This window comes from Salmo salar, chromosome ssa06 (genome assembly GCF_905237065.1).
Source record: "Salmo salar chromosome ssa06, Ssal_v3.1, whole genome shotgun sequence".
NCBI classification, from domain to species: Eukaryota; Metazoa; Chordata; class Actinopteri; order Salmoniformes; family Salmonidae; genus Salmo; species Salmo salar.
Window position 1 is genome coordinate 89,558,852 of NC_059447.1, and position 24,369 is coordinate 89,583,220.

The 24,369-nt window shown below is 42.2% G+C and overlaps 1 protein-coding gene across 1 annotated transcript in view; it reads left to right on the top strand.

Annotated features, from left to right (window-relative positions):
• The window catches only part of LOC106608301 (leucine-rich repeat-containing protein 74A), a 29,398-nt gene extending 6,336 nt beyond the window's left edge, over positions 1-23,062 (top strand). The window contains exons 2-14 of the mRNA XM_014206175.2: positions 227-403; positions 1,518-1,717; positions 1,977-2,084; positions 14,442-14,535; positions 14,639-14,688; positions 14,854-14,935; positions 15,873-15,958; positions 18,703-18,897; positions 19,053-19,148; positions 19,387-19,527; positions 19,810-19,914; positions 20,770-20,855; positions 22,979-23,062. Coding sequence (XP_014061650.2) covers positions 229-403; positions 1,518-1,717; positions 1,977-2,084; positions 14,442-14,535; positions 14,639-14,688; positions 14,854-14,935; positions 15,873-15,958; positions 18,703-18,897; positions 19,053-19,148; positions 19,387-19,527; positions 19,810-19,914; positions 20,770-20,855; positions 22,979-23,000 — 1,440 coding nt within the window. The 5' untranslated portion in view covers positions 227-228 and the 3' untranslated portion in view covers positions 23,001-23,062. The remainder of the gene's footprint in view (positions 1-226; positions 404-1,517; positions 1,718-1,976; positions 2,085-14,441; positions 14,536-14,638; positions 14,689-14,853; positions 14,936-15,872; positions 15,959-18,702; positions 18,898-19,052; positions 19,149-19,386; positions 19,528-19,809; positions 19,915-20,769; positions 20,856-22,978) is intronic.
• Positions 23,063-24,369: the final 1,307 nt, after the last annotated feature.

Genomic DNA, 24,369 nt, shown 5'->3' on the forward strand with positions numbered 1-24,369 from the left:
TTGGGGTTAAGTAGAATTGAAGGCAGTCAATTCAGGAAGTAAACTGAAAATCCAATTCAATAATATTTTTTGTTGTTGTATATTTTCAATGAATTCTAAATAATCTGAAAGTAGAAGCTGTTTATAAAAAAAATGTAAACATTTATCAATTTTTGAATTTTACATTCAAATCACTTCCTGAATTGATTGCCTTCAATTTCTTATTGACCCTAAACATGCAAAGCAGTGATGTCTCAGAGCGAGGGGGAGGTGCTGGCTCTACCGGCCCCAGAGAACAGGGAGGAGGAGACGGTGGGGTTGGACAAGGGTTTGGATGATCTGGGCCAGGAGGAGAGCCCAGACTCAACCCCAGCTGAGCAGCCTGACAGCGGGGACGAGTGGGACACAGACCTGGAGGCTGATGGTAAACCTGGAGCTGTGTGTGGAGGGTGGGGGAGGTAGTGTGTGTGTGTGTGTGTGTGTGTGTGTGTGTGTGTGTGTGTGTGTGTGTGTGTGAGAGAGAGAAAGAGGGCGGGCGGGAGGGAGGGAGGGAGATGTGTGTGTGTGTTTGTGTGAGTGAGTGTGTGTGTATTTCACCGTACACTAAAGTACATACATTTATAAGTTTTCAAAACACTACAGTACATCAAATGTGACTTTTTAATTGCTTTTCAGGGATTCTCCGTGTCTGCCTTTGGGCCAGTAACCATCTCTTCTCCTCTCCTCTCCTCTCCTCTCCTCTCCTCTCCTCTCCCCCTCCCCTTTCCTTTCCTCTCCTCTACTTTCCTTTCCTCTCCTCCCCTTCTCCTTTTCTCCTCCTTTCCTCTCCTCTCCCATCTCCTTTCCTCTCCTTTCCTTGCCTCTCCTCCTTCCTTTCCTCTCATCTCCTTTCCTTTACTCTCCCCCCTCTTTTTCTCTCCTCCCTCTCCTCTCTTCTCCTTTCTTCTCCTCTCTTCTCCTTTCCTCTCTTCTCATCTTCCCCTCTCTTCTCCCTCCTCTCCCCCTCTCCTTCTGCCTCTCCTCTCTCCCTTCTTTCCCTTTCCTCTCCTCCTACTCCTCTCCCCCTCTCCTCTCCTCTCTCCTTTCCTCTCCTCTCCCTCCTCTCTTTACCCCCCTCTCCTCTCCCCCTCTTTTCCCCTATTCTCCTCATCTCTTTTCCTCACCTCCCCCTCTCCTTTCCTCTCCTATCCCCCCTCTCATTTCATTTCCTCTCCTTTCCTCTCCTCTCCCTGTCTCCTCTCCTCTCCCCCTCTCTTTTGCTCTCCTTTCCTCTTTTCCTCACCTCTCCTCTCCCCCTCTCCTCTCCTCCCTCCCCTCTGCTTTCCTTTCCTTTCCTTTCCTCTCCTTTCCTCTCTTCTCCCTGTCTCCTCTCCTCTCCCCCTCTCTTTTGCTCTCCTCTCCTTTCCTCACCTCTCCTCTCCCCCTCTCCTCTCCTCCCTCCCCTCTGCTTTCCTCTCCTTTCCCCTCCCCTCCCTCCCTTCTCCCGTCTCCTCTCTTCCCTCCCCCTCCCTTTCCTCTTGTTTCCTTTCATCGTCCAGAGCAGGATAGGAGAGCCAGGCTGGTCTCCCCTACAGAGCTCTACCTGGTGGCCTGTCGTCTGACAGCTGTGATCCCCTGCTCCTACGTCCTCCGTCAGCTAGCCTCCACCACCCTGGACCTCAACCAGCAGGGCACCCTGGACCTCAACCATCATGGCCTGGGACCGCTGGGGGCTAAAGCCCTGGCTATCACCCTCCTGGTGAGTAGAATGAACCCTCCACCATGGGGTTGGGATAAAGAGAGGGGGAAACTGTCTTTTAATTTTGATGCTTTCAAGCCTAGGCCTCAAAAATACTTGACATATACCGACCATCTATCTGTATAGCAGGCTGGCACCATAGAGTTATAATGTTAGTGTTACAGAGATCTCTTGTTATGCTCATTGAGGGTTGGTGGTATGTTGACTGTAGGTAGATACAGTAGATAAGTTGGTTGTATCTGTGTGTGTTGCCATTTAGAGCGACGTGCAGATCAGTAACCTGGAGCTGAAGGACAACTACATTCTGGCTGAGGGGACTGGCTACCTCATGGATATGTTCAAGGAGAACTTTACTATTCAGAGTCTAGTACGTATAGAATAGTATTATAGAATAGTATTAAATAATAGTATTATTGTCACAAGGGTCGTCGAAAGGGGACCAAGTCGCAGCGTGTAAAGTGCTCATATTTCCTTTATTAATGAAAACACTTAAACCAAAATAACAAAAACGACAGCCAACAGTTCCGTGAGGTACACTGACAAAACGAAAACAACTACCCACAAAACCCAAAGGAAAAACAGGCTGCCTAAGTATGGCTTCCAATCAGAGACAACGATAGACACCTGCCTCTGATTGGAAACCATACCCGGCCAAAACATACAAAACAAAACATAGAAATAGAAATCTAGAAAAAGCCCACATATAAACAGAAAACCCAAAACCACCCAAAACAACCACCTGTCACACCCTGACCACTCTACTATGGAAAATGACCTCTTCCAAGGGTCAGGACGTGACAATTATAGAATAGTATTATAGAATAGTATTAAATAATAGCATTAAATAATAGTATTATAGAATAGTATTATAGAATAGTATTGTAGAAGAATATTATAGAATAGTATAAAATAATAGTACTATAGAACAGTACTATAGAATATTATTATTGAATAGTATTATATAATTGTATTATAGAATAGTATTATAGATTAATATTAAATAATAGTATTATAGAATAGTATTAAAGAATAGTATTATAGAATAGTATTAAATAATAGTACTATAGAATAGTATTATAGAATAGTATTATAGTATTATATAATAGTATCATAGTATTATATAATAGTATTAAAGAATAGTATTATAGAATAGTATTATCGTATTATAGAATAGTATTATAGTATTATAGTATTATATAATAGTATTAAATAATAGTATTATAGAATAGTATTATAGAATGGTATTAAAGAATATTATTATAGAATAGTATTATAGAATAGTATTATAGAATAGTATTATAGTATTATAGAATAGTATTATAGAATAGTATTATAGTATTATATAATAGTATTAAAGAATTGTATTATAGAATAGTATTATAGAATAGTATTATAGAATAGTATTATAGTATTATATAATAGTATTAAAGAATTGTATTATAGAATAGTATTATAGTATTATAGAATCGTATTATAGAATTATAGAATAGTATTAAAGAATAGTACTATAGAATAGTATTAAAGAATAGTACTATAGAATAGTATTATAGATTAGTAGTATAGTATTATAGAATAGATTATAGTATTACAGAATAGTATTAAAGAATAGTATTATAGAATAGTATTATAGTATTATAGAATAGTATTGTAGAATAGCATTATAGTATTACAGAATAGTATTAAAGAATAGTATTATAGAATAGCATTATAGTATTATAGAATAGTATTATAGAATAGTATTATAGTATTATAGAATAGATTATATTATTACAGAATAGTATTAAAGAATAGTATTATAGAATAGTATTGTAGAATAGCATTATAGTATTATAGAATAGTATTATAGTATTATAGAATAGATTATATTATTACAGAATAGTATTAAAGAATAGTATTATAGAATAGTATTGTAGAATAGCATTATAGTATTATAGAATAGTATTATAGTATTATAGAATATATTATAGTATTACAGAATAGTATTAAAGAATAGTATTATAGTATTATAGAATAGATTATAGTATTACAGAATAGTATTAAAGAATAGTATTATAGAATAGCATTATAGTATTATAGAATAGTATTATAGAATAGTATTATAGTATTATAGAATAGATTATATTATTACAGAATACTATTAAAGAATAGTATTATAGAATAGTATTGTAGAATAGCATTATAGTATTATAGAATAGTATTATAGAATAGTATTATAGTATTATAGAATAGATTATAGTATTACAGAATAGTATTATAGAATAGTATTATAGTATTATAGAATAGTATTGTAGAATAGTATTATAGAATAGTATTAAATAATAGTATTGCATGGATATCTTTATGGGTACTCTACACTGGTTGAGGGGACATGGAGATTTTCATTGAAAACTGCTGCTACACAAACATTGGTTTTCTACCAGAGCCATAAATCTAGGGAGTTAGATCATTGAGGTTTCTGCGTTATGATGCGTTTACATGGCACTATAGTCCGTGGCAGCCATGCTAGCTAGCTCCATAGAAATAGATAGTGCATTCGTAAATTCCCTATGGCTATCTACTCTGATTTCAGAGCACTCTCGTCTGAGTGTGCTAGGGCGTAGAATAAATTATGAATTTACGAACGAGCAACACCGGTTGAATATGACCGGTGTCAGTAAACGTCGGCAAAAAAAAAAGCGTAATTAAATTGTTGCAAGCATCACATTTAGTCTCCAACGCTCTGGATAACATGAAAACAGCCTAACCAGCTCTGCTAGGGCAAGTAAAATGGTCAGAGTGAGGTTTTATCTCATTTGTGTCTGGAAGTAGCTAGCAAGTTAGCCCGTTAGCCTTGGTGCTTGACTGCAGTTGTGAGGTCAGAATGCTCGGATCAACCCTACTCCTCAGCCAGAGCATCCAGTGTGCCCTCTGAAGGCTCCAAGTGCAAAACACTCTGGATTTACGAACACCCAGAACGCACTCTGAGCGCCCTCTGGCACTCCAGATTGAATTTAGAAACTATAGTTTCTATGAGCAATATTGACCAATAGCAGTTCTCTGAATTTTCAGATTTTTTAAACAATGCTATGTAGGTACAATATTCCAAATTCTCATCATGAATGGATAAATTGAATGCTTAAAGGCGCTAACATGGATTCCATTCTAAAAGTTGGCCTAACTCTCTAAACACAATATATATACAGGAGTATGTGGACACCCTTTCAACTTAGTTGATTCAGCTATTTCAGCAACAACTGTTGCTGACAAGTGTATAAAATTAAACACACAGCCATGCAATCTCCATAGACAAACATTGACAGTAGAATGGCCTTACTGAAGAACTCAGTGACTTTCAACGTGACATCGTCATACTGTAGGATGCCACCTTTCCAACAAGTCAGTTCATCAAATTTCTGCCCTAGTAGAGCTGCCCTGGTCAACTGTTAGTGCTGTTATTGTGAAGTGGAAATGTCTAGGAGCAACAACGGCTCAGCCGCGAAGTGGTAGGCCAAACAAGCTCACAAAACGGGACCGCTGAGTGCTGAAGCGCGTAACGCTTAAAAATCGTCTGTCCTTGGTTGCAACACTCACTCCCGAGTTCCAAACTGCCTTTGGAAGCAACATCAGTACAATAACTGTTAGTCAGGTGCTTCATAAAATGGGTTTCCATGGCCGAGCAGCCGCACACAAGCCCAAGATCACCATGTGCAATGCCAAGCGTCAACTGGAGTGGAGTAAAGCTCGCTGCCATTGGACTCTGGAGCAGTGTAAACACGTTCTCTGGAGTGATGAATCACGCTTCACCATCTGTCAGTCCGACGGACAAATCTGGGTTTGGTAGATACCAGAACGCTACCTGCTCGGATGCATAGTGCCAACTGTAAAGGTTGGTGGATGAGAAATAATGGCCAGGGGCTGGTTTTCATGGTTCGGACTAGGCAATGTCATTCTAGATGATTCTGTGCTTCCAACTTTGTGGCAACAGTTTGGGGAAGACCCTTTCCTGTTTCAGCATGACAATGCCCTCCGTGTGCAAAGCGAGGTCCGTACAGAAATAGTTTGTCTAAATAAATCGGTGTGGAAGAACTTGACTGGCCTGCACGGAGCCCTGACCTCAACCCCATCGAACACCTTTGGGATCGCCCAACATCAGTGCTAGACCTCATTAATGCTCTTGTGGCTGAATGGAAGCAAGTCCCAGCAGGAATTTTTTTATTTCACCCATATTTAACCAGGTAGGCTAGTTGAGAACAAGTTCTCATTTACAACTGCGACCTGGCCTAGATAAAGCAAAGCAGTGCGACACAAACAACAACACAGAGTTACACATGGAATAAACAAACATACAGTCAATAATACAATAGAAAAAGTCTACATACAGTGTGTGCAAATGAGATAGGATAAGAGAGGTAAGGCAATACATAGGCCATAGTGGCGAAATAATGACAATATAGCAGTTAAACACTGGAGTGATAGATGTGCAGAAGATGAATGTGCAAGTAGAGATACTGGGGTGCAAAGGAGCAAAATAAATAAATAACAGCATGGGGATGAGGTAGTTGGATGGGCTATTTACAGATGGAATGTTCCAACATCTAGTGGAAAGCCTTCCCAGAAGAGTGGAGGCTGTTGTTTCAGTATGATATGTTGGATAAAGGAATAAAGACATACACCAATGTCAAGTTCAATAGCCTTGTTCATGCATTGTACAAATCCCTACACGCGGAGTCCGGGGAACAGTCCGGCTAGTCGATTACCTATCAACTAGACTCCGTAACAGCTGTTATAGTAGCAAAGGGGGGACCAACTCCATATTAATGCCTATGATGTTGGAATGAGATGTTTGACGAGCAGGTGTCCACATACTTTTGGTCATGCAGTGTATATGTTTCTTGTTTCTACCAGTGTTATATCATTTCATCCACCAGAGAGTGCCACAGGGTAGGTTACTAATGCCACAGGGTAGGTTACTAATGCCACAGGGTAGGTTACTAATGACACAGGGTAGGTTACTAATGACACAGGGTAGGTTACTAATGCCAGAGGGTAGGTTACTAATGACACAGGGTAGGTTACTAATGCCAGAGGGTAGGTTACTAATGCCACAGGGTAGGTTACTAATGACACAGGGTAGGTTACTAATGACACAGGGTAGGTTACTAATGACACAGGGTAGGTTACTAATGACACAGGGTAGGTTACTAAAGCCAGAGGTTAGGTTACTAATGACACAGGGTAGGTTACTAATGCCACAGGGTAGGTTACTAATGCCAGAGGGTAGGTTACTAATGACACAGGGTAGGTTACTAATGACACAGGGTAGGTTACTAATTCCACAGGGTAGGTTACTAATGACACAGGGTAGGTTACTAATGACACAGGGTAGGTTACTAATTCCACAGGGTAGGTTACTAATGCCACAGGGTAGGTTACTAATGCCACAGGGTAGGTTACTAATGCCACAGGGTAGGTTACTAATGCCAGAGGGTAGGTTACTAATGCCAGAGGGTAGGTTACTAATGTCACAGGGTAGGTTACTAATGCCACAGGGTAGGTTACTAATGCCACAGGGTAGGTTGCTAATGCCACAGGGTAGGTTACTAATGACACAGGGTAGGTTACTAATGACACAGGGTAGGTTACTAATGACACAGGGTAGGTTACTAATGCCACAGGGTAGGTAGCTAATGCCACAGGGTAGGTTGCTAATGCCACAGGGTAGGTTACTAATGCCACAGGGTAGTATACTAATGACACAGGGTAGGTTACTAATGCCACAGGGTAGGTTACTAATGACACAGGGTAGGTTACTAATGACACAGGGTAGGTTCCTAATGCCAGAGCCATAACAACAAAGCAAGGTTACTTTAGTTTTGTGATTTTTCTATTCGTTTTTAGATTTTTCAATTCAGTTTAGTTTCAGTTGGTTTTCAGACTTTATTTACTAGTTTTAATTCAGTTTCAGTTTTATAAAAACATTTCTATTTCGTTTTTATATTATTTGGCTTCAGAATTTAGTTTTAGTTTATGGATGGGAGGCTAGGACCAATGCATGTGTTGTAGTCCTATAGCAGGGGTATTCCAGTACTATTTATTAATGTGTTGTAGTCCTATAGCAGGGGTATTCCAGTACTATTTATTAATGTGTTGTAGTCCTATAGCAGGGGTATTCCAGTACTATTTATTAATGTGTTGTAGACCTATAGCAGAGGTACTCCAGTACTATTTATTAATGTGTTGTAGTCCTATAGCAGGGGTATTCCAGTACTATTTATTAATGTGTTGTAGACCTATAGCAGAGGTACTCCAGTACTATTTATTAATGTGTTGTAGACCTATAGCAGGGGTATTCCAGTACTATTTATTAATGTGTTGTAGACCTATAGCAGGGGTATTCCAGTACTATTTATTAATGTGTTGTAGACCTATAGCAGGGGTATTCCAGTACTATTTATTAATGTGTTGTAGACCTATAGCAGGGGTATTCCAGTACTATTTATTAATGTGTTGTAGACCTATAGCAGGGGTACTGCAGTACTATTTATTAATGTGTTGTAGACCTATAGCAGAGGTATTCCAGTACTATTTATTAATGTGTTGTAGACCTATAGCAGGGGTATTCCAGTACTATTTATTAATGTGTTGTAGACCTATAGCAGGGGTATTCCAGTACTATTTATTAATGTGTTGTAGACCTATAGCAGGGGTACTGCAGTACTATTTATTAATGTGTTGTAGACCTATAGCAGGGGTATTCCAGTACTATTTATTAATGTGTTGTAGTCCTATAGCAGGGGTATTCCAGTACTATTTATTAATGTGTTGTAGTCCTATAGCAGGGGTATTCCAGTACTATTTATTAATGTGTTGTAGACCTATAGCAGGGGTATTCCAGTACTATTTATTAATGTGTTGTAGACCTATAGCAGGGGTATTCCAGTACTATTTGAGATGGTCTATTCACTCAAATGTCCTAGGTCCGGATGGATATTATCATTTATCGGCGTAGTAACAAACCCCCACCTCACAACCCAAACTGTTTAAACAGTTCACAACCTTCTTGTTGGCAGAGAGAAAAATGTGCAGTTTTAAAGATCCTTTTCTGCAATTCTACACGTTATGCCATCTAGCGAGGAGAAAATGTAGCAGTTTAACATTTATTTCCTGTAATTCCACAAGTTTTTCACGTTTTAAGTGTGTTCATATGATACCAGGAGTCGAATCTTAACCGAATTCCAAAAATCAAATAATAGCTGTCTCACTTTGTCTTCATGCTGAAATTCTTTGAGGGCTCTGTTCAGATTAACTTTAAGGTTGGTTAGGGTTCTCCCTTTCATCTCTGTTCCACACGCTGCCATCTTCTGACACTACAACTGTTTGTGTGCTTTCCAGCAATGTACTCAAAATAATCCCATACAGGGTTTATGCCTTTTGCGACCAACCACTGCTGGTGTGGGGTTCGCTGCCGCCATTGTTCACTCCCATGGTTCATGCTCTTGCTCCGCGCTCAACCTCGGATTTCTTGCCTGTTAGCTACTGATAGCTAGTGATAGTATACTCTACAAAAAAAAAGGTTTCCAAAAGGGTTCTTCGCTGTCCCCATAGGAGAACCCATTTTGTTTCCAGGTAGAACCATTTTGGGTTCCATGTAGAACCCTCTGTGGAAAAGGTTCTATATTGAAGCCAAAACGGTTCTACCTGGAACCAAAAAGGGTTCTCCTATGGAGACAGGATTCCATCCAATTGACCCTTTGGTTACTGTTGCAGCCTCAGACAAAACAATTCCGGGAAGCCCAATTCCCCATTCAATCACTGACGAAATCCCCTCACAATGAACTCAAACTGTGTTTCTAATACAAAATTAAATTAAACACAGACTACGCCTTGCTAATCAGGAGACAATTGGGTATGTTGAGGTGAACTGTCATTTACATTCGCTTCACGGGAACCTGGTAAAATGATGTTGGCAGTGTAGCTAGCCACTGAATTCAGTCAAAGCTATGACCACTTTTGGAGATAACCAGTCCTCTCAAATCATATCCTGATGTCGACAGCAGACAACATTTCACGGTAAAGTCTACACTTGTTAAATTCGGCGCATGTGGCAAATAAAGTTGAATTTGAGATGGGAGTTGTATTCACAATATCGCTACCTTAGCTAGCTAACATACGTTTTGAGAAAACAAGTTACATTAAGTGGCTAGCTAGCTTGTCTGAGGTGTCGGGACTTGGTGACAGTTGCTATCCATTGGAGCGCTGCGATTGGTTGGCCAAAATTCTGGGGCAGGGCTTAGCGAAAGGTCAATAGATGTCGTGAAGAGGTCAACTCGACCAAAACAATGGAATTGCCATGGAAACACGTGGGGGAAAGATCCAGAGTCTCCTCATTGCCCTCCAACAAAATTAGCATACATTTAGGCTATTGTTTATTGTATCTCAAAGTGTCAAATCAAATAAAATGTTATTTGTCACATGCGCCGAATACAACAGGTGTAGACCTTACAGTGAAATGCTTACTTACAAAGCCCTTATCCAACGATGCAGTTTTAAGAAAATACCTCAAAAGTAAGAAAAAAGTAAGAGATAAGAAAAACAAATAATGAATGAGCAGCAGTAAATAACAATAGCGGGGCTATATACCGGGGCTATATATGGGGCTATATACAGGGGCTATATACAGGTGGTACCGGTACAGAGTCAATGTGGAGGCTATATACAGGGGGTACCGGTACAGAGTCAATGTGGAGGCTATATACAGGGGGTACCGGTACAGAGTCAATGTGGAGGCTATATACAGGGTGTACCGGTACAGAGTCAATGTGGAGGCTATATACAGGGTGTACCGGTACAGAGTCAATGTGGAGGCTATATACAGGGGGTACCGGTACAGAGTCAATGTGGAGGCTATATACAGGGGTACCGGTACAGAGTCAATGTGGAGGCTATATACAGGGGGTACCGGTACAGAGTCAATGTGGAGGCTATATACAGGGGGTACCGGTACAGAGTCAATGTGGAGGCTATATACAGGGGCTATATACAGGGGGTACCGGTACAGAGTCAATGTGCGGGGGCACCGGTGTCGAGGTAATTTAGATAATTATGTACATGCAGGTAGGGTTGTTAAAGTGGCTATGCATAGATAATAACAGAGAGTAGTAGCAGCGTGGGGGGGGGTGCAAATAGTCTGGGTAGACATTTGATTAGCTGTTCAGGAGTCTTATGGCTTGGGGGTAGAAGCTGTTTAGAAGCCTCTTGGACCTAGACTTGGTGCTCCGGTACCGCTTGCCGTGTGGTAGCAGAGAGAACAGTCTATGACTAGGGTAGCTGGAGTTTTTGATGATTTTTAGGGCCTTCCTCTGACACCGCCTGTTATAGAGGTCTTGGATGCCAGGAAGCTTGGCCCCAGTGATGTACTGGGCCGTTCGCACTACCCTCTGTAGTGCCTTGCGGTCGGAGGCCGAGCAGTTGCCATACCAGGCAGTGATGCAACCCGTCAGGAATCAGAATGCTTTTGATAATGCAGCTGTAAAATCTTTTGAGGATCTGAGGACCCATGCTAAATCTTTTCAATCTCCTGAGGGAGAATAGGTTTTGTCGTGCCCTCTTTATGACTGTCTTGGTGTGCTTGGACCATGTTAGTTTGTTAGTGATCTGGACACCAAAGAACTTGAAGCTCTCAACCTGCTCCACTGCAGCCCCGTCGATGAGAATGGGGGCGTGCTCGGTCGTCTTTTTCCTGTAGTCCACAATCATCTCCTTTGTCTTGATCACGTTGAGGGAGAGATTGTTGTCCTTGCACCACATGGTCAGGTCTCTGACCTCCCTATAGGCTGTCTCATCGTTGTCAGTGATCAGGCCTACCACTGTTGTGTCATACACATGGTTAGCAGATGTTAATGCGAGTGTAGCAAAATGTTTGTGCTTCTAGTTCCAACTATGCAGTAAGATGGCTGAGAACGTACCCTTGTGGGGCCCCAGTGTTGAGGATCAGCGGGGTGGAGATGTTGTTTCCTACATTTACCACCTGGAGGCGGCCCGTCAGAAAGTCCAGGACCCAGTTTCACAGGGCGGGGTCGAGACCCAGGATCTCGAGCTTAATGACGAGTTTGGTGTTAAATGCTGAGCTGTAGTCGATGAACAGCATTCTTACATAGGTATTCCTCTTGTTCAGATGGGATAGGGCAGTGTGATGGCGATTGCATCGTCAGTGGACCTATTGGGGTGGTAATCAAATTGGAGTGGGTCTAGGTTATCAGGTAGGGTGGAGGTGATACGATCCTTAACTAGTCTTTCAAAGCACTTCATGATGACAGAAGTGAGTGCAATGAGACGGTAGTCATTTAGTTCAGTTACCTTAGCTTTCTTGGGAACAGGAACAATGGTGGCCATCTTGAAACATGTGGGGACAACAGACTGGGACAGGGATTGATTGAATATGTCCGTAAATGCACCAGTCAGCTGGTCTGCGCATGCTCTGAGGATGCGGCTAGGGATGCCGTCTGGGCCGGCAGCCTTGCGAGGGTTAGCACATTTAAATGTTTTACTCATGTTGGCCACGGACAAGGAGAGCCCACAGGCTTTGGTAGCGGGCCATGTCAGTGGCACTTTATTGTCCTCGAGCAAAGAAGTTGTTTAATTTGTCTGGGAGCAAGACATCGATGTCTGCGATGGGGCTGGTTTTCTGTTTGTAATCCGTGATTGACTTTAGACCCTGCCACATACGTCTCGTGTTTGAGCCATTGAATTGCGACTCTACTTTGTCTCTATACTGATGCTTTGCTTGTCTGATTGCCTTGTGGAGGGAATAGCTGCACTGTTTGTATTCGGTCATGTTTCCGGTCACCTTGCCCTGATTAAAAGCGGTGGTTCGCGCTTTCAGTTTTGCGCAAATGCTGCCATCAATCCGCGGTTTCTGGTTAGGGAAGGATTTAATAGTCACCGTGGGTACGACACCTCCGATGCATTGCTAATAAACTCGCTCACCGAGTCAGCGTATACATCAATGTTGTTGTCTGAGGCTATCCGGAACATATCCCAGTCCACGTGATCGAAGCAATCTTGAAGCGTGGAATCCGATTGGTCAGACCAGCGTTGTATTGACCTGAGCACGGGCGTTTCCTGTTTTAGTTTCTGTGCATAGGCTGGGAGCAACAAAATGGAGTCGTGGTCATATTTGCCAAGGCAGGACGGGGAAGGGCTTTGTATGCATCGCAGAAGTTCGAGTAGCATTGATCCAGAATGCTACCAGCTCGTGTCGCGCATTTGATATGCTGATAGAACTTAGCAAGTATTGTTCTCAGGTTAGCTTTGTAAAAATCCCCAGCTACAATAAATGCAGCCTCAGGATGTATGGTTTCCAGTTTACATAGAGTCCAGTGACTACCCCCTTCCAGTGAAGAAGGGGGTAGTCACACACCATGCTGTCTCTCTCTCTTTATCCATTCCTACTCTCTCTCTCCCTTTATCCATTCCTACTCTCTCTCTTTCTCTCTTTTTATCCATTCCTACTCTCTCTCTATCCATTAATAGTCTCTCTTTCTATCTCTCCCAGTCTTTCTCTCTCTCTCTCTTGCTCTCTCTCTCTTGACATCATCCATCTATCTCTCCCTCACACAAAATAAAAATCAGTGTGTAATGACATAGTGCACACAAAATAAAAATCAGTGTGTGATGACATAGTGCACACAAAATAAAAATCAGTGTGTGATGACATAGTGCACACAAAATGAAAATCTAAAGTGAATGTGTTTCCATTGCATTTTCAACTCAACCAATAGTTTTTCACAAAAAAATGTTTTGTTAAATAGCAGATGTGCCTACTCTGGTCTTGGCACGTGCGTCTTAGCCAACAGCTCGTGTGTACAATACGGGTAGGCTGTGGCGGTAGGCTAGTCTACATGATGAGATTATTATGGATAAGAGCGAGAATATTTTTATTTGTCAAACGGCAGCCAAGCATCGATCATCATGTCACCAGAATAAGACCCTTGATATTTATTGGAAAGGAGCATCAATCTCATCACCGTGCGCTTTCAGATTTGTGCCCTCCCCATTTTACAGTCAAAGATAATAGTTTTATTATAGTTTTAGTTTTTCAAATGTTTTTCCTAAATATGTTATTAAATAGTTTTTCCAATTTTAGTTTCAGTTTTCGTATATAATATAATAACCTTCTTAGAGTATTACATGTGGCTCTGGTTTATGCGTCAAACCACGGCCCAATCCCAAATCGACCGATCTGTGGTTGTAACGGTTGTCGTCTGGAATGGAGGACCAAAACGCAGCAGGAATGTGGAGGCTCATCTTGATATTTATTTGAAAATAAAGTGAACACCAAAATAACAAAACAACGAAGAACTCACGAACAACCAAACAGTCTTGTCATGCTCACACACGCAAAACAAGAAACAATCTCCCACAAACACTAAACCAAACACATACCCATATATAGGACTCCCAATCAGAGGCAACGAGAAAACACCTGCCTCCAATTGAGAGTCCAACCCCAATAAACCAGACATAGAAATACAAAAGACCAGAGACCACATAGAAATACAAACATAGAACATTACCCAAAAACCCGGAAATAATAAATCAAACGCCCTACTAAATAAACCACCACCCCGAACCACATAAAACAAATACCCTCTGCCACGTCCTGACCAAACACAATAACAAATAACCCTTATACTGGTCAGGACGTGACAGTGGTAGTGGCTGATAGGAAATGTGTCTGTTCCAGAACCTCTCCAACAACCACCTCCAGTCAGCAGGGTCTAAGCGCATCTGTAAAATGCTGTTAGACAATGTCTCCATCAAATCAATCAACCTATCAGGTGCTGTATAGTTGTATCTATGGCCTACTGTATACACACACGTTGAATCGTTGTCTACATGTATGTAAACATTAAAGCTGTCGCTCCTTCTTGCCTCAACCAGGAAATGGGTTCATCGACGCTGATGCCAAAAGGTTGGCTGACGCTCTGGCAGTAAGCTATCTTTTTATATCTGTCACAAATCACCAGGAGGGCATTTCAAACAACACATACAAAGAGCTACTGTAGAAATCTGGTAACTTTCCACAAATTCCCTGTTTTTTAGGGGGGGAAAGTTAGCAGATTTGTGCAACCCTATGATTCTTCCCCCTCCAATAGAACAACTACAGGCTGAAAGACCTGGACCTGAGTCACAACCAGTTCTGTGACACGGGAGGAGAACACCTGGGACAGATGCTAGGTAAGACGGTGGATGTGGCTGGATCGCATTAGTGGAAACCAAGACTGTTCTCAGGGCAGGTTTACTAGCAGAAGTGACTTTTCGTTGCAGGTTAGGATAACTTAAGCAGCAGGTTAAGAGAATTAACGTAGCAGGTTAGGAGAATTAGAGTAAGGTTCGGAAAAGGGTTAGGGTTCGCTAAAATGCTACAATTGTCAACGACGCGACGCAAACATATCTAGATACAACCTGCCCTGAGAACAGTCTTGGTTTCCACTATGCTGCGTGGATGTGTCTCTGTCAAATGGCACCCTATTCACTATTTAGTGTACTACATTTGACCAGGGCCCATAGGGAATAGGGTGCCATTTGACCAGGACCTATAGGGAATAGGGTGCCATTTGACCAGGGCCCATTGGGAATAGGGTGCCATTTGACCAGGGCCCATTGGGAATAGGGTGCCATTTGACCAGGGCCCATTGGGAATAGGGTGCCATTTGACCAGGGCCTATAGGGAATAGGGTGCCATTTGACCAGGACCTATAGGGAATAGGGTGCCATTTGACCAGGGCCCATTGGGAATAGGGTGCCATTTGACCAGGACCTATAGGGAATAGGGTGCCATTTGACCAGGGCCCATAGGGAATAGGGTGCCATTTGACCAGGGCCCATAGGGAATAGGGTGCCATTTGACCAGGGCCCATAGGGAATAGGGTGCCATTTGACCAGGGCCCATAGGGAAAAGGGTGCCATTTGGGACGCATCGGGAGTGTTACTCCCATTACAGGTCCCGAGGGACACCTGTGAATGCATGTTTCCTCTCCATCCTTCTGATCAACAGCACTCAATCTGATAATTGATGATTATGACATCTCGTCACTTTTGCCTGGACCAATTGTAAATTCCCTTTTTTTTTTTCAACTGATTTGTTGATTGGCCCGTTTTTCTTTCCTCTCAGCCAATAACGAGGGCCTGGAGATGCTGGACCTGAGCTGGAACCATTTGAGGATGAGTGGAGCCGTGACACTGTGTGCTGGACTAAAGGTTGTCTTAGTATTATCTGGCTAAAAATCATAGAAACGCTGACCTCTGCTGTCCACTCCTCTTCTGTGCCACAATCCCCTCCCCTATCCACCCTCCTCTCCCATCCTCCTCTCTAAATCTCCTCCCCTCGCCTATCCACCCTCCTCTCCCATCCTCCTCCCCTCCCCTCCCATCCTCCTCTCTAAATCTCCTCCCCTCCCCTATCCACCCTCCTCTCCCATCCTCCTCGACTCCTCTCCCATCCTCCTCTCTAAATCTCCTCCCCTCCCCTATCCACCCTCCTCTCCCATCCTCCTCTCTAAATCTCCTCCCCTCCCCTATCCACCCTCCTCTCCCATCCTCATCCCCTCCTCTCCCATCCTCCTCTCTAAATCTCCTCCCCTCCCCTATCCACCCTCCTCTCCCATCCTCCTCTCCCATCCTCTCCCATCCTCCCATCCAGTTATATCATGCAAAAGGTAATATCATGCCAGTAATATCATGTAACAGGTAATATCATGTAAAAGGTAATATCATGCCAGTAATATCATGTAACAGGTAATATCATGTAACTGGTAATATCATGCCAGTTATATAATGTAACAGGTAATATCATGCCGGTTATATCATGTAACAGGTAATAACATGCCGGTTATATAATGTAACAGGTAATATCATGCCAGTTATATAATGTAACAGGTAATATCATGCCAGTTATATAATGTAACAGGTAATATCATGTAACAGGTAATATCATGTAACAGGTTATATCATGTAGCAGGTAATATCATGTAGCAGGTAATATCATGTAACAGGTTATATCATGTAACTGGTAATATCATGTAACAGGCAATATCATGTAACAGGTAATATCATTCCAGTAATATCATGTAACAGGTAATATCATGTAGCAGGTAATATCATGTAGCAGGTAATATCATGTAGCAGGTAATATCATGTAACAGGTAATATCATGTAGCAGGTAATATCATGTAGCAGGTAATATCATGTAGCAGGTAATATCATGGAACAGGTAATATCATGGAACAGGTAATATCATGTAACTGGTAATATCATGTAACAGGTAATATCATGTAACAGGTAATATCATTCCAGTAATATCATGTAACAGGTAATATCATGTAACAGGTAATATCATGTAGCAGGTAATATCATGTAGCAGATAATATCATGTAACAGGTAATATCATGTAACAGGTAATATCATGTAGCAGGTAATATCATGTAGCAGATAATATCATGTAACAGGTAATATCATGTAACTGGTAATATCATGTAACAGGCAATATCATGTAACAGGTAATATTATTCCAGTAATATCATGTAATAGGTAATATCATGTAACAGGTTATATCATGTAGCAGGTAATATCATGTAACAGGTAATATCATGTAACAGGTAATATCAGGTAACAGGTAATATCATGTAACAGGTAATATCAGGTAGCAGGCAATATCATTCCAGTTATATCATGTAACAGGTAATATCATGTAGCAGGTAATAGCATGTAACAGGTAATATCATGTAACAGGTAATATCAGGTAACAGGTAATATCAGGTAGCAGGTAATATCATTCCAGCTATATAATGTAACAGGTAATATCATGTAACAGGTAATATCATGTAGCAGGTAATATCATGTAACAGGTAATATCATGTAGCAGGTAATATCATGTAACAGGTTATATCATGTAACAGGTAATATCAGGTAGCAGGTAATATCATTCCAGTTATATAATGTAACAGGTAATATCATGTAACAGGTAATATCATGTAGCAGGTAATATCATGTAACAGGTAATATCATGTAGCAGGTAATATCATGTAACAGGTAATATCATGTAACAGGTTATATCATGTAACAGGTAATATCAGGTAGCAGGTAATATCATGTAACAGGTAATATCATGTAACAGGTAATATCATGTAACAGGTAATATCATGACAGTAATATCATGTAACAGGTAATATCATGTAACAGGTAATATCAGGTAGCAGGTAATATCAGGTAGCAGGTAATATCAGGTAACAGGTAATATCATGACCCTAAAGGTTAGATCTGGATGAGTAAACTGATATATTTTTCTGGTCTCTGACACCCAAAGTCAATAAACTACTTTTAGTTATCAATAAAATGTGGTAAGTTTCACATTTTTTGTGAAATACCCCTTCCATGGAGGTTTCTGTATCGATATAGAACAAGACAAACAGCAATGCTTCTCCTAAGGGCCTTAACCATACTCTTAGGCTGTCTTTACCATACCTGTCTTTACCATACCTGTCTTTACCATACCTGTCTTTACCATACCTGTCTTTACCATAAAGAGCTTACGTTATGGCCATTCTTCTGAAAAAAACGGGTGAAAAGAAAATCTAAGTAATTTAAAGGAGGACAAGAATCTATGATATAAATGATCAAGGACTTGGGACTATAAAATTATATCTGCAAAATGTACTGTATAATTTTGACATAATTTGTATTTTTCAAGTCCCAGGTCTCAGAACTGTTTTGGTGTTGTCTTCCTCTTTCATGAATCAATAAGTATGTCACCTTACATACAATTACTTTTGATTGACAACCCAGCATTGTGTGATTGGACTGCAGATAGTACCAAGTTAAAAGGTGTTTTTATATGAAATATCTCACATGTAAAGGACAACCACACCATTTTTGGACCAAAATGTCAGATAGAACATTATATTCCAACAAGAAATGACAAGACATCCCTCTCTCTCCTCCTCCAGGTGAATGTAACCCTGAAGAAGTTAGACCTGTCCTGGAACGGGTTCGGCAGTGCCGGGGCGCAGGCTCTGGGGGAGGCCCTACGTCACAACAACACACTGGTGCATCTGGACCTCAGCAACAACCGGGTCTCAGACGAGGGCACCGCTCTGCTCTGTAACGGCCTTGCCGCTAACGACAGCCTCAGGGTCCTCAGGGTAGGTGGCTGCTTCATAACACGTTCATAACTCATACATACAGCATCCATAAGCAGTACATAAGCATGCCATAAATGACATATTCCCCGTACATCCAATGTTCAGACAAGTGTAGACTAAAATTCAATGTAGTTTGATGTGCTTCCGTTGTACAGCTGGCCCATAACCCTTTAACCCAGCTGGGAGCTCTGACTCTACTCAACAGCATCAGATACAACCCCAAGTCAGCCCTGGAAGAGATTAACATCTCAGTGAGATACTTCAAACTACAACCATCAACTGTTTAGCAACGTTTTTTGTTGTTTGAGTTTTGTACGTGATTTTATGCATGTGCGTCCCTGTGTGTGTGTGTGTGTGTGTGTGTGTGTGTGTGTGTGTGTGTGTGTGTGTGTGTGTGTGTGTGTGTGTGTGTGTGTGTGTGTGTGTGTGTGTGTCCGTCCGTGCCTGTGTGTGTGTGTTCATCCGTCTGTCCGTCCCTGTTGTGTGTAGACGGTGCTGGTAAACGAGGCATTTGTGGAGCTGCTGGAGGCAGTGTGTCAGGACCATTCAGGTCTGGAGGTCCAGTACCAGGGGGTTACGGGCTCTGTCACCAGGACCAAAAAACCCTCGATCGCACTCAACATCATACAGGTCAGTATCAATTTAGTGATGAACGAGACTTGGGAATATTGTAAAACAAGAACACTGTTAGTTAGACTGAGAACACTGTTAGTTAGACTGAAAACTTTATTTTTCCCAAATTTAATTTGTGGTGTTAGGCAAGCAAGCCCATTGAAACCACACATTACATTCAACTACAAAAGCATAACTACATTTGGATTATTGATTAAAAATAATATTATACTGTATCTAGAACAAAATAGCTGTGTTTATCTTTGTGAATAACAAATGCATTCAATGTATTTCCTGTAGGACTTCCTTGCAGAGCGAAAGGAGGGCCTGGTGGAGATGTTCCAGAGTTTGGATAAAGAGGGAACCATGTCTGTGGACAACAAGGAGTTCAGGAAGGCTGTGCAGGTCTGACGCCACGAGCAGCCTGCTGACAGAATGACTAGTCACTGTTTCACAGTCTCACAAGTGATTAAACATGACTCGATCAATCAACCAATCAGTCAATCAATCAGTCAACACGATCAATCAACCAATCAGTCAATCAATCAGTCAACACGATCAATCAACCGATCAGTCAATCAATCAGTCAACACGATAAATAAACCAATCAGTCAATCAATCAGTCAACACGATCAATCAACCAATCAGTCAATCAATCAGTCAACACGATCAATCAACCAATCAGTCAATCAATCAGTCAACACGATCAATCAACCAATCAGTCAATCAATCAGTCAACACGATAAATAAACCAATCAGTCAATCAATCAGTCAACACGATCAATCAACCAATCAGTCAATCAATCAGTCAACACGATAAATAAACCAATCAGTCAATCAATCAGTCAACACGATCAATCAACCAATCAGTCAATCAATCAGTCAACACGATCAATCAACCAATCAGTCAATCAATCAGTCAACACGATAAATAAACCAATCAGTCAATCAATCAGTCAACACGATCAATCAACCAATCAGTCAATCAATCAGTCAACACGATAAATAAACCAATCAGTCAATCAATCAATCAACCGATCAGTCAATCAATCAGTCAATCAATCAGTCAACACGATCAATCAACCAATCAGTCAATCAATCAGTCAACACGATAAATAAACCAATCAGTCAATCAATCAATTAACCGATCAGTCAATCAATCAGTCAACACAATCAATCAATCAATCAACCAACAAATTATTAATTAATATTATTTTGAATATGATGGGTATAGATAACCATTTTGTTTGTGTATTGCAGCAAGCTAACATACCACTGGATCAACATCAGCTGGAGTGGCTGATCCAGAACTTCGACAAGGACTGTACAGGCAGAATAAACTACAGGTGGGTCAGGCAGAATAAACTACAGGTGGGTCAGGCAGAATAAACTACAGGTGGGTCAGGCAGAATAAACTACAGGTGGGTCAGGCAGAATAAACTACAGGTGGGTCAGGCAGAATAAACTACAGGTGGGTCAGGCAGGATAAACTACAGGTGGGTCAGGCAGAATAAACTGCAGGTGGGTCAGGCAGGATAAAATACAGGTGGGTCAGGCAGAATAAACTACAGGTGGGTCAGGCAGAATAAACTACAGGTGGGTCAGGCAGAATAAACTACAGGTGGGTCAGGCAGGGTCAGGCAGAATAAACTACAGGTGGGTCAGGCAGGATAAACTACAGGTGGGTAAGGCAGAATAAACTACAGGTGGGTCAGGCAGGATAAAATACAGGTGGGTCAGGCAGAATAAACTACAGGTGGGTCAGGCAGAATAAACTACAGGTGGGTCAGGCAGAATAAACTACAGGTGGGTCAGGCAGGATAAAATACAGGTGGGTCAGGCAGAATAAACTGCAGGTGGGTCAGGCAGGATAAAATACAGGTGGGTCAGGCAGAATAAACTACAGGTGGGTCAGGCAGAATAAACTACAGGTGGGTCAGGCAGAATAAACTACAGGTGGGTCAGGCAGAATAAACTACAGGTGGGTCAGGCAGGATAAACTACAGGTGGGTCAGGCAGGATAAACTACAGGTGGGTCAGGCAGGATAAAATACAGGTGGGTCAGGCAGGATAAAATACAGGTGGGTCAGGCAGGATAAACTACAGGTGGGTCAGGCAGGGTCAGGCAGGATAAAATACAGGTGGGTCAGGCAGAATAAACTACAGGTGGGTCAGGCAGGATAAACTACAGGTGGGTCAGGCAGGATAAACTACAGGTGGGTCAGGCAGGATAAACTACAGGTGGGTCAGGCAGGATAAAATACAGGTGGGTCAGGCAGGATAAAATACAGGTGGGTCAGGCAGGATAAACTACAGGTGGGTCAGGCAGGATAAACTACAGGTGGGTCAGCCAGGATAAACTACAGGTGGGTCAGGCAGGATAAACTACAGGTGGGTCAGGCAGGATAAACAACAGGTGGGTCAGGCAGGATAAAATACAGGTGGGTCAGGCAGGATAAACTACAGGTGGGTCAGGCAGGATAAAATACAGGTGGGTCAGGCAGGGTGAGGCAGGATAAAATACAGGTGGGTCAGGCAGGATAAAATACAGGTGGGTCAGGCAGGATAAACTACAGGTGGGTCAGGCAGGATAAACTACAGGTGGGTCAGGCAGGATAAACTACAGGTGGGTCAGGCAGGATAAACTACAGGTGGGTCAGGCAGGGTCAGGCAGGATAAAATACAGGTGGGTCAGGCAGGATAAACTACAGGTGGGTCAGGCAGGATAAAATACAGGTGGGTCAGGCAGGATAAACTACAGGTGGGTCAGGCAGGATAAAATACAGGTGGGTCAGGCAGGATAAAATACAGGTGGGTCAGGCAGGATAAAATACAGGTGGGTTAGGCAGGATAAAATGCAGATGGGTCTCCACTCTTCTCGCTAAACACACGTACTGGAATATCTATCCACTGTAGTGGACGTAATGTATGGCTTAAGACCATAGTCGAATCTTACTAAGATCGGTGTCCCTCATCCAGAATCGACCAGAGAAACGGTTAAAGGGCAATTCGCAGTTGCTACATAAAACATTTTAAACTTGTAAATGAATGATATCTCCACTGATTCTTAAAGAATATAACCTACACATTCCTCATGAGTTTAGTTTAACTGTCACACTCCATCACAACCCAAACATAGAAGCTTGTTAACTCCAATGTTTGTAAACAAAGTCAAGGTAAACAAACTTAAAACATGTTTAATCTATCATTTTATCTCATGCATGGTCAGTCCTTGCATACATTGCTCTGTCTACTACTTTGAGAGTAGTTATGTTTCTCAAACCCAATCCCTCAGCTTTTTATTAAAATAGAGGCGGGGAGACAACTTTATTGTTTCAACTACATATTGCCCCTTTCAGGAGATTATAGGGTCTTAGTTTGTACACAGAGTCAAATGTGTTTTGTCTATGGTACTACTTCATCTACTGTCTTGTCATTGGGCTCCCTGTGTGCTCGGTTCCTTCCACAGTCAGTTTGCTGAGCAGTCATAGGCAGCCATTGGTGGTGAGAGGACAGTGAAAGAAGCAGGACAGACAAGATGGAGGATGACCAGACAAGATGGAGGATGATAAGAGAGAGATCCTCTAATAAACATCAGTCTGTGAATAGGATTGTGTCCTTGTAGAATGGGGTTGTGTTTGCGTGCACGGAAACACACAGATCCAACGAACAAACAAACAAAACTGAATATTCAAGGTTGTATTGTAGGGATCTACACTCATCTATTCCCACTCAAACCCTTCATGGTGATTGGTGAATACGTTTGACCTTTAACCCCAGCCAGCTGCACACAGGGAGGGCACGTCAGTTCAGCCAGGTGTTCCCGAGCCCCCCCCTCTCTCTCTCTCTCTCTCTCTCTCTCTCTCTCTCTCTCTCTCTCTCACTCACTCACTCACTCACTCACTCACTCACTCACTCACTCACTCACTCCGGCCCATTCTACAGCCAGCATTAATCTCATCACTCCGGCCCATTCTACAGCCAGCATTAATATCATCTCTACGGCCCATTCTACAGCCAGCATTAATCTCATCACTCCGGCCCATTCTACAGCCAGCATTAATCTCATCACTCCAGCCCATTCTACAGCCAGCATTAATCTCATCACTCCGGCCCATTCTACAGCCAGCATTAATCTCATCACTCCGGCCCATTCTACAGCCAGCATTAATCTCATCACTCCGGCCCATTCAACGGCCAGCATTAATCTCATCACTCCGGCCCATTCTACAGCCAGCATTAATCTCATCTCTACAGCCAGCATTAATCTCATCACTCCGGCCCATTCTACAGCCAGCATTAATCTCATCACTCCAGCCCATTCTACAGCCAGCATTAATCTCATCACTCCGGCCCATTCTACAGCCAGCATTAATCTCATCACTCCGGCCCATTCTACAGCCAGCATTAATCTCATCTCTACAGCCAGCATTAATCTCATCACTCCGGCCCATTCTACGGCCAGCATTAATCTCATCACTCCGGCCCATTCTACAGCCAGCATTAATCTCATCACTCCGGCCCATTCTACAGCCAGCATTAATCTCATCACTCCGGCCCATTCTACAGCCAGCATTAATCTCATCACTCCGGCCCATTCTACAGCCAGCATTAATCTCATCACTCCGGCCCATTCTACAGCCAGCATTAATCTCATCTCTACAGCCAGCATTAATCTCATCACTCCGGCCCATTCTACGGCCAGCATTAATCTCATCACTCCGGCCCATTCTACGGCCAGCATTAATCTCATCACTCCGGCCCATTCTACGGCCAGCATTAATCTTCTGCTATGACAACAACACGTCCAGAGAGACATACACAGACTGAGAGGCAGGAGGAGGAAGAATAGGAGGCCTT